Source organism: Corvus brachyrhynchos, unplaced genomic scaffold (genome assembly GCF_000691975.1).
Source record: "Corvus brachyrhynchos isolate BGI_N302 unplaced genomic scaffold, ASM69197v1 scaffold264, whole genome shotgun sequence".
NCBI classification, from domain to species: domain Eukaryota; kingdom Metazoa; phylum Chordata; class Aves; order Passeriformes; family Corvidae; genus Corvus; species Corvus brachyrhynchos.
Window position 1 is genome coordinate 1399930 of NW_008237648.1, and position 11626 is coordinate 1411555.

The following is an 11626-nucleotide window of genomic DNA, read 5'->3' on the forward strand; positions in this document are numbered from 1 at the left end:
ATAAAATTGTCTTTGAACCATTTTGTGTTGCATCAAGCAAATTGGTTTTTTTGTAGTTCTGTAAATAAAACGGGATGGTGAAACCTTAGGAGCACTCTTTTTCCTACTAAGCAGTAGTATAGTAAATAATGTAGGAATGACCTAAAATGAAAGTCCTTGATATTTCAGCAGTTCTAAATGCCTTAGTACCTCTTCAATGTTCCTTAGTTTTAACAGCAAGTCTCACAGTCTTTCCTGGAATTATGGGACATAATGTATGAAATATATGTGTGTGTGTATATATATATATATATGTATGTATGTATATGTATATATATGTATGTATGTGTGTAGATATAGAGGTATGTATTAAAATGAAAGGACTGAAAAATGGCACACATTTGAGAAACCTAGAGCGAAAGACTAGTATTTAGTTGCAATTGGGGGGAAAATAATAATTAAGTAGAAATGGGTTGTGGAAGAAAGGAACTTATACCTCAGGAGACAATCTGCCCTACTTTCTTTTCTCACATTTTGAAATCTATGAATCTTTTACTTGCTTTATCACTTTTCTGATTCCCTGCAGGCCAGAGCTGACAGCTAAGCCTCTGTTTTATCTTAAACTGTTCAAAGCATGTTGGAAAATTACTTACCCTGCTGAGCCTGAAAGTAGCAGGGACCCACCTACCCCAAGTCCAGGTGATCACTGCTGCTTGAGTGAAATCATGATAGTCCCCGAACAGTTGGCAGATTGTTACAATATATGGTCTTTTACTGTTTCCAGTTGAAATACAGAAACAGAGTTGACTTTTTTTATTGTCTGTAGTGGTAATTATTTATGTCTTGAGCCACTCTGATATCATCAGATAAAGATAGTTTCTCACCCTGTGTTATTAACAGCTGTTTTGTGTATGGACAGGGTCAAGCAGTTGCACTGTCTGTAACTGTCAGCTTTGCTCATTCTGTGGGCTCTCTTCACTGTCTTTGAATACAACCTTTAAAAATCCTTTCTATTTTTATTCTATTGCACTTTAAGAATTAGCTTTAAAATACACTGTTGCCACTATACTTCGGCATGACAAAATGCAGAGATACGATGAGTGTGGCCACATTCATGTCTCTAAAAATAGGATTCCACTGGAATTTCTACCGTCATTTCATTTTAGTAGGTGTTAACTTGTGATAAAAAATTGATACACCTCAAACAGTTCTCTGTGATCAAACAAAATAAAGCAGAATAGGAATTGCAGACTGTTTATGCTCAGCCTGTATCATGAAATAATATGCTCATGTACTGCATTTCATCTTCAAAGTTTTACTATCTGTATTATCATCAGAAGTGGCATGTAACTAAGTGATATATGAGATTGTTAGGTTAAAATTCATTTGAATGCACCTGAACCTGCATTTTGCCATTCTCGGGAGAAAGCTATAACATCATTCTTCACTGCTTTTAGCCTTTGCGAGATAATGGTTTCTTTTTTGATAACTGAGGGGAAAAGTACCACTAATGTTAGGTAGAGCTCCTTTTATTGTGACAGGTTATCTTTGGATTTTGTGCTGGTGAGAATGTTTGCAGGGAATTTGTTGTTGGTGTCCTATTAACTAAAAACAACCGGGTTTGAAGGTAAAAGTTAGAGGACTTATGAATCCATGAAGGTCTGGAAAACTGACCCAGATAGAGTCTTTCAATTCTTCCCACTATTCTGAGGTCACAAGAGGTGTGATATATATTACCTTTAGAATCAGAAATTCTAACACGCATCAGAGATTTCCTTCTTATTTTTGCAGGGTCAAACATTTCCCAAAGTCTTTCCAAAAGCATCAGGGATGCCATTTTGGATCTTTGTTTACCATATTGGCATATTGGCTTAGCATAAAACCTTCAGCCTTCCTGTTAGGAAGCATTCTCTACAACATCAGTAGCTTTATTTTTCTTAACATTTGATTATGTTGTTCATGTGTGCAGACTTTGACCCATTATACTGTGCAAACAAAAATGGTCTCCTCTCTAATTTATGCTAGTAAACTTGAATTAGGAAACCAATGTCAATTTTATGGTCTTTTTGAAGTATTTTAGGTGCACAGGAACTTAATATGAATTGTTTTACTCGCTGTAATGTCTTTCTTTGCTCTTACTCGCTGTAATGTCTTTCTTTGCTCTTATTATGCTTACACTTGGCCAATTTAAATGCCAGCTTGTTTCTGAATTTTTGGAATTTGTGAGTCCCGTAAATCCTTATCATGATGCTGTGGTAGGCTCTAGGGTATGTAAGGATACTGGTACTGAAAATACATTGGGTAAAAAGGCATTATTTCCTCTTTACTAAATACACATTTCATTGCAGAAATTACAATCTGAAGACATGTTTCAGAGGCATGGTGAGAAACTTGGACAGAATTGCCTTAGATTGGGAGGTTGTGTACAAACCACTGTTCAGTTATTTATGTTAGTTAAGTAACTTTATTACATGTTGTTAAAACATTAAAAAAACCCAGAAGGGCAGTTGAGTCATTTTTGTGTCCTTCATAATAACACTGTTTATAGATGTAGTTCCAAAGTAATTCATGGTTGCTGATTATTGCATAAAAATAGCCTTGCATTGTGCTGAGGGCCATCATTTGAAAGGACTCAGCACCTTCTGAGAGATCTGGTGCAAGATAGCATCAATGATATTTTGGATGATTTCTCAAAAAGTACAGTAGGGTTGCTGACAGTAGATAGGGGAAGAGAAGCAGATTTTCCAAATACAAACTACACAATATGAAAGCTTGGGGTACCTAGGCACACATTTTTATTTGGTCACAGGTTTGTCAGTGCCTTTCTTCTCCACTATAAAAAAAGGAACAATAATATCCTTACTTTACAAAGGCATAGGAAAACAGTTTCAGTTTTCAGGGTATTTTGAACCAATACTGATGATATTGCTCTCCTTATTAGATGGACACATCTGCCAATGGGCTGATGAAAGAAATTATGATGAACGAAGATGACAAGCTACAGATCATCATAAAAGAAATTAACTTCAGCAGATGTAAAATTCTGTATTGTGCAATATTGCTTGTCTGGATTTGTGGTAGCTGCTGTAATTGTTTCGCTGCAGGAGGGGGTATCAGTTACAGGACTAGCAAAGCACAGTTTTCAAACAGGTTTTTTTATATATATATTTTGCTGAGCAGAAATGTAAAATAAAAATCTGTATTATAAAATATTCATTTATTTTTCTTTCTTTCTTACAGCTTGTGGCCAATGCAATCCTTTTTGTCAGTGTAAATTTGTATGGGGTCTTTGTGAGGATTTTGACAGAAAGGGCTCAGAGGAAGGCATTCCTTCAGGCCAGGAACTGCATTGAGGACAGGCTGAGACTGGAGGATGAAAATGAAAAACAGGTCAGTTTCTAAGCCTTATTTATTTTTCTCGATTTCTCCTGAGATGACAGTAGTTATGTGAACCACAGGTTAGGACATTGTTGCCAGATACATGCTAGGGCATGTGTGCATTTCCATTGTGAAGGAAGTGCTGCCTTCCCCCCTCTGCTTCAGCTCTTCCTGCCCAGTGCATGCACACTCTTCAGTCTTCATCTGCGGCACTCAGAGAAGGTGCAGGCTGACCCCACAGCTACTGTCAGCTCCAGTGCCAGAGGGGATCTATTTTAGGGCTGAGTCAAAGCTAACATACTACTGTAATAAAAGATTGTGGTTATTTATCTGCATGGATGTTTTTGGGTGGGTGTTAGATGCACTGTAAATACTTTTCTTCTGGCTGAGTATGCTTTAACCTGTTTGCCTTCACAACGCCTACAAAAAAAGTCAACATTCTGGGCACAAGGAGCTGCGCTGATAACTGCATAAGTATAATTGATAACAAGAATATATTTATTATATTTTTGTACAACTAATAAGAATAACTGTGATAGCAATCAATATCTCTTCTCAAAAATCACCTCAGTTATTTGATAGTTTATTTCACAGAATTTTATCAGCCTTTCAATCATATTTGGAAACTACAGAAAAAAAGTGCTATATTGTGGAGCTTCCTGTTACTCACAGATCTGAGGCTTAAACCTGCTATGATCTGTTGGTCTGTAAGGTTTGAACTAGCTTTTTCTTTCTGTATAGGTGATAATAGAGGGTGACGCTGGAATACCTAGACTGACCTCTGTGGCAGGGTAGTTACTTATGCCAAACAAGATGTACGTCACACGATTTTACCTCCCCTCATTTGCAATTTCTCTAGCAAGGCTATTCCTATGTGTGGAGTAACACAGGTCCTTAAGTCCTTTTTGTTATGAATTAAGTGAATGCATTTTTATGAGCTGAATATACTCTGTAGTAAGTAGACATCTCTTTGAACACTGCATATCTTTGCTGGCTGTGCAAAAATGGTATTTGGATTAAAGCCTTTAGATTTAATACTGGTCTTTTGTAATCCAAAGCTGCAGATTTTTTAAAGGCATAAATGTGTGATAAGTGAATTTCCATGGGATTTAAACAAACCTGTCATTTGTGCCTTTGAAAAACTACTTCTCAGATCCAGCACGAAAACAAAACTGATTTTTGTGTTTCTCTTGTTAACACACTAGCAATCTGTCTTATTTTATATATTTTCTATGCATGTAGAAACACAACGAAAGCAGTAACATTACACATAAATGCCATTATTGTAGATAGTATACCTAGATAATCCTGCAAATGTTTTTTCAATGCAGTGTACAGGTCAGGGAAGAGAATAACTTTTCTCCTACACTTGTGAAATTAACTTTATGCATTACAGTGTAAAACTCAATGCAGTAGTGAAATATGCTAATTAGCTGTCAGAAGTACCACCAAAATACTTTCTGTGGCTGCTTTCGCACTATATTAGCATAACTCTAGAACCAGAGTGAGAATTAAGACACAATTACAGGCTTAAAAATTATTCTGCAGTTGCTGTGGCATAACATGCCCTGAGTTTCCAGCTGGTAACACTCAGGAGTGTTTTGAGAGAAGAAACGCTGCTGACCTAGTTCAAGTTTTGTGATCGGTCCTGTATTTTTGTTCTCTGAGGTATCGACATTACATGTTAAAAAGGACTGAATGTTTCCATCAGACTTTCTTGTCTTATCCAAATGTTCTGCCCTAAAAAACATAGCCCTTCAACACTGAGAATTGTAATCCAAAATACTAAAAACTTTCCCTGATATTTCTGTGCAAGTCTCTAACTGCAAAGGAAAGAATATACTCTTGGCTTTTGAATATACACAGCTTTCTGGAGTTAAAGTGTTGATTGTGTGAGACAGATACCACAGCTGAAACTGTAAGTGAGATTTCTACCTCTGTGTCCTACTTACAGTGAATTCTCCTCATGGGATATATTTGTAGTAGTAGTCCCACGTGATAATTTTGATAAAACTATTTTTATGAGCAGGAGTAAATATCTCATGTTGTCACATTTTGGACTCATGCAAGTAAGCTTGAAAGCATTGCTGGGGAGAAGGGGAGCGGACAGATTCTGTTTATTTTAAAATTCCGTGTAATGCTCACCCTCTTATTTATTCTCTGTAGTCACAATGAATACATTGTGACACTGGCCTTGACGGTGGCATCATCCATTTGTTTTGTTGCTGAATGTTAGACTGCAATTCCACCAGAAGCAAAGGCCAAGAACCAAGTAAGTTTTAGATAATGAGCAAATAATTATAATAATTTGCTTGAGATAAGCTTCTTCTCTTGTTATCTATAAATCTCAGCAGAAAACCATCCTCTGCAGAGCAAACAGCTAAAAATAATTATTGTGAGGAGGGTCCTGTTCCCTGGAATTGTGTTTTTCCTGTTCATGCTCAGTCAGAGCATATGAGCACTTCCCCTCACTCCCACTGCACCATCTCTCTGTGTCCGCTTCCTTAATTCCAGATTATCCTTTGCCCATACAGCAAAAAAAGCATTGTCACCCAGCTCCCTGAAGGACTGCTGGTGTTAAGGCATCCTAACTGATCTTCCAGGCAGTACTTCACCACTTCCCAAGTAAGAAAGAAAAGAGCCAGCAGGGATGGGGAATGGGGGATGTATTCAGCATAGAAAAAGAAGGAGCCTGCTGCTGATTGAACTGATTGCCATCTCAATAAGAAGGGATATGAATAAGGAAGATGTGGCTCACCATGTATTAATTCCAGGCTTAGTGGCTCCTGAAGTGGAGCTGTGCTCCTGCAGTGGAGCTGTGCTCCAAGGGAGAGATACCATTGTTCTTCTGAGGCCACCTTAACTGGAAAAGCAACCAGACCACTGTCTTTAAAGGCCTGTAGACTCCCATTTTCTGAGTGTCTCTTTCAGCATCTGTATAGTTCTGTTGTCCCCACAGTTTTGTGGCCATCACTAACTGTGTAGTAGTTCATATGCTAATTATGCACTGTGAAACAGAACTTCCTCTTATTTGTCATAGACTTGTTGTCTGATGAATTGATTGTGTGCTTTCCAGCTCTTGTTTTGTGACATGGGTAATCATCCTACAGTAACCTCTTCCATGCCACTCACAACACTGTAGACTTTCATAACCCTGCTCATCTCTCTATCCAAGCTGAAGATCTATAGTGTCTTTGGTCTCCTGATGTATGCAAGCTGTATCTTACCCCAATCTTGCCAACCTTGTTACAAATCTTAATCACATTCCCTCCATTCCTTGCCTTGAAAATAAGAATATTTTTATGCATATTCATGCATTGAATTTGGGGATAAAGCATATAATTTACCTTGGTGAAATGCACTTGATGTAGCACACATTGATGTGAAAAATGCCCGTTGCTTTCATATAAGGCAGGCTGGAAAAACTTCTGTTTTCATGCAAACCTTCAAAGCCCACAAAACCACCGTAGATATCTATATGGTTAGTTAATTTCATAAGTACATGCAAATATGTTTGCAAAATAGAGTCCATCTTTCAAGCCGCTTATTTAGATCTTTCCTTCCCTCCTTAATGTTACTTTTGTACGTCCTCACAATTAGAATTGATGGTGGAAAATCAACTGGAAAATAGCAAAGTCTCCAGAATGGGGGATTTGCTACCTTAAAAACTAATTGTGAAATCACATCTAGTTTTTCAAACCATTGGGTCTGGAGAAATGTATTTATTGGTGGCACCTGTCTTTCAAAAAATAGTTGTGTGCTTCACTACAATGCATGACATTTATATTTATTTAATATAAGAAAGTGAAAGAAGCACTTAAAAATTATTGGGATTTAGGAAGCATGAGGCTGAGACAGCCAACTCTGTGTCTAGCTTCAGAACCACAAGCCTGCCACTCCAGCTAGACTAATCAGATTTGCTGAGAGAAAGGATTGTTCATCACCATGCTACTGCAGTAACACTGGTTCTGGGAGACAGACTAGCATTTTGGTGGTGGTCTGCAGTTCTTCAATACGTGTTCACCAGATCATGTGCAGCTAGCTAAATTTTCCTTATGCAATGCTGAACTGTGTGTGCAAATGTCTGCATGCATATGTGTTTGCATTCCAAGTGTCTTCTGCAATTTAGGGCAATGTCCTTAACATTGCATGTAGTAACTGGGTCGCCACTGAGTCAGAGATTTGATTAATAACTATTCATAGAAATGGAAAAGGTATCAACAAAAGACACCATGACTCTCACTGCACAATACTTTGAACTACTGCTTAGGATGTCTTGCGTTCAAATTCTCTGCTGCATTCAGATTCCCCTTTAAGACAAATCGAGACATTACACATTTTGGATATGTGTACTACCTCCTGTACCTTTGAGTAAAAAGATGACACCTACAGAAACCCTCCAGTGGTTTTGTCTGTTGTGTTTAATTTCAAGCACTTATGAAGAAAGGGAAAAAATTACATTAACTTTGAATAAAGAAAATCATGTTGGATTTTGTTTTGGTAATGCATAACAGTTTGCTGAGGTTTTTATCCTTTCAATTCAGCAACTAAACTGAGGAATTAGTTATTTGCACAGCCTGAGGCAGAAGTAATTTCTAGAGTGCCTGACAGCATGCTTATCAGGTTCTCATGTTTCCCATACTTTTTATTCTCAGAATCTTACAACTTTTTTTCCATTGTGGTGCATAAGAATATATTAAATTTATCATTAAAACACAGGCCTTTTTTCCATAACCGTTCATACTGGCTGAGTGCATCAGCAAATAGCCCTGCAGCAAAAATTTCACCTGGATCATGTATGGATGCAAAAGCATGTTCTTGTCAAATTATCTAGTGTGCAGCAGGGAAGTGATTCTGATATTGCAAAGTGCAAGGTGTGTGATGATACCTGATCCTCTGCAAAAGCTAGCCAGTATGAGCTTTGAAAAACATAGGTGGACTAATTTTAGCTAACAGGGTGAGCCTGTACCACATTAGTGCTATGTTCTATGTTACAGGGAAGCTTAAAATTGTATCTATTCTGTCATCAAATCACAGTCTTATACAGGAAATTCTATCTTCAAAAATCTATTTGTTCTTTACTAGGATCAGGAAAAACAGGAAATAAGGAGTGTTTCAGACTGTCAGTTTGAACTACTGGACTTCAGGCCCACTTGTGCAGGCTGACCACCAGTGTCCCTTAGCCAAATAGCAGCATCAGAGATTGGAACTTTTCTTGTCTGCTTCATTTGCTCCATTTGGCTGCTTAGATCCTCACACAGAAAAAAAATGAACTGTTGTCTACCTTTATCCTGATATGTGGCTTCCTTGGTCCATCTTTCACCTTTCTCAGATAAAAAGAGACATGGAGGCACATTTCTCTCTCCCACACAGCAATAATTGCCCAGAAGCTTTGTACTGACCAGCACCTGCAATAACTGTGCATGTGTCTATCCTTCATAGAGCAAATAATAAAGCTGAGGGCTACTCAGGTGAAATTAAAACCTCCAGGTAGAAGGCTTCAGCTTCAACCTGAAGTCATTAGGAGTAGTTGCTTGTAACCCCCTCCAAGGAAAGGTATAGCAAACAAATAAATATTTTTTAATTTTACAGATCTAGTGCACCTCTTGTTGTGCAGAATAAACATCTCATCTGAATGCAGTTAGTGCAATAATAGTACTTGGCACACCACCAGGACTCCTCTTACCTGACTTTGGCCAAGTAAAAGTGAGGCTTATAATCTAACCTTTTAACCTATAGGCATTAATCCCGAGTAGTAACAGGCACATCCAAGGGTAGTTCAACCCTTCTATCCTGAACTCCTTGTTAAACACAAGGTGAGGTTTTTCTTAGGAGTGGTTACAAGAGGACACCTCAACTTAGGGCTGCACAGCTGTAGGATAAGAGAGGGATGTACCTTGCTACTAGACTTGCAATTCCAAAGTGTGAAAACATATGTAAAGTGGGTCACATACAATAAAAACACACTGTTGTAAATCATATAAAATTTTTATATTTTAATTGCCTTGTAATTTTATTACTCGTAGCTGCATGCCTTTGTTTTACAAAATGAAACATAAGAAAAGTCCATAAAAACATCTTAAAAAACACATATAAGAACAGGCCAGATCATTACTATAACAATTTGGTTTAACGTTATTTCATTCCCTGAAAGCTTTCTGATGTTAGTAAATGTGGTTTAACCCCAGGCAGCAACTGAGCACCAAATAGCCGCTCTCTCTCTCGCTCCCTCCCTCCCTCCCTCCCTCCATGGTGGGATGGAAGAGAGAATAGAAAGAGTAAAGGTGAGAAAACTCATGGATTGAGATAAAGACACTTTAATAGCTAAAGCAAAAGCTGTAGATGCAAGCAAAACAAAACAAGAAATTAATTCACTGCTTTCCAACTGGCAGGCTGGTGTTCAGCCATTCCTGGGAAAGCAGAGTTTCATCACATGTAATAGTCACTCGAGAAGATAAATGCCATGACTCTGAACGCCATCTTCCCCCCTTCCTCTTTTTTCCACCAGCTTATATGCTGAGCATGACACCATATGTTATGGAAAATCCCTTTGGTTAGTTGGGGTCAGGTGTCCTGCCTGTGTCCCCTCCCAGCTTCTCGTGTATCTAAAGCCTCCTTGCTGTCAGGGTGCTGTGAGAAGCAGAAAAGCCCCTGGCTCTGAGTAAACTCTGACCAGCAATAACTAAAATATCCCTGTGTTATCAACACTGTTTTGAGCACAAATCCAAACCACAGCACCCTACTAGCCACGTGAAGAAAATTAAACTCAGTGTAAAAAAAAAGCAAATTAAATATATCAATTAAATTGGTTGACAGCCATTATACTTTATGTCACAAGGTTTCAAAAATTTATAGATTTATTAAGTTAAATACCTCTCTATAAAGATTTGTTATGGATTTATAAAGGTAAAAAGAGGGCATATGAACTCTGTTTTCCAGTACACGTGCAGTCACTCATATTCAGGCTAAGCAGGAAGATGTCTTGGACTGTTGTTTGTTGCATTTTTTTTTTCTCATAGATGTATGCATACAGTCATGCCACGCATGTTAAGCTCTTATATGTAATGTATGCTTGCTTACTTTGAGTAGAGTAGATAAACTTTTGGGTGGGAGTATTGATCTGCTAGAGAATAGGAAGGCTCTGCAGCGGGATCTGGACAGGCTGCATTGATGGATCGAGGTTCAACAAGGCCAAGTGCCAGGACCTGCCCTTGCAGTGCTACAGACTTGGGAGAGAGTGGTTGGAAAGCTGCCTGGTGGAAAAGAGCTGGGCTTGCTGGTCAGCAGCTGAACATGAGCCAGAGTGTACCCAGGAGGCCAAAAAGGGCAGTGGCATTCTGGCCTGTATCAGCAATAGTGTGGCCAGCAGGACCAGGGCAGTGATTGTCCCCATGTGAGGGGGATTCACTGGTGAGGACACACTGTGAATCCTGTGTTCAGTTTTGGACCCCCCTCTACAAGAAAGACATTGAGATGCTGGAGTGTGTCCAGAGAAGGGCAGTCAAGCTGGGGAAGGGTTTGGAGAGTAAGTCCTGTGAGGAGTTGTTGAGGAAGATGTGGTTGTTTAGTCTGGAGACAAAGAGGCTCGTGGGGGATCTTATTGATCTCTACAGCTGCCTGAATCCCCTCATCTCTACAACTGGCTTGGTGTCAGCGATTGAGGCACAGACTCAGACCAGCAGGGAATCTGAATCGTTTATTCAAAGAAACAAGCTGGTTCTGTACACTTTTCCAAGGCACAGTATTTCCTTACATGGCAATTCTCACTATGTGACCTATCCCGTGTTGCCACATCAGCAACACACTTTCTCAGTGTCCTTCTATGGGGTGATCACTCGCTGTTCCCCCGTCTATCAGCTCCTGGCAGCCTCCTCTCCATAGGGGTCTGCCGTGTGACACCTCCTCCCCCCAGGGTCCGGTGGAGACAAGCTTCTCCGCTTGTGCGCTATGTGCTCCTTTGTACCGCTATGTGCTCCTTTGTACCGCTATGTGCCTCTGCAGGCACATCCCACAGCTTGCAACCCAATTCTATCTTATCTCTCCCCACAGCCTGGTGTAGACAGGTGGGGGTGTCATAGGTTAACAAGCATAGTCCCGGAAAGGATGTCCTTGCTAAGGGGTGCTTACAGCTTCCTCTGGGACCTGATAGAACCTATCAGCTGGCCAGTTTGAATATGGACAATTCTTTAAGCCACTTAAAGTTGTGACCACCTCTTTGATACACACTTAAGAATAGACAAACTCCCCCCCAAGCTCTCTCTCGTTTCCA

General features: G+C 39.3%; 1 protein-coding gene across 1 annotated transcript in view; it reads left to right on the forward strand.

Moving 5' to 3' along the window:
* Nucleotides 1-2126: 2126 nt before the first annotated feature.
* ADCY1 (adenylate cyclase 1) overlaps nucleotides 2127-11626 on the forward strand; it is an 89273-nt gene continuing 79773 nt past the window's right edge. Inside the window, exons 1-3 of the mRNA XM_017732038.1 lie at nucleotides 2127-2246; nucleotides 2921-3014; nucleotides 3212-3369. Of these exons, the coding sequence (XP_017587527.1) occupies nucleotides 2127-2246; nucleotides 2921-3014; nucleotides 3212-3369 (372 nt within the window). The remainder of the gene's footprint in view (nucleotides 2247-2920; nucleotides 3015-3211; nucleotides 3370-11626) is intronic.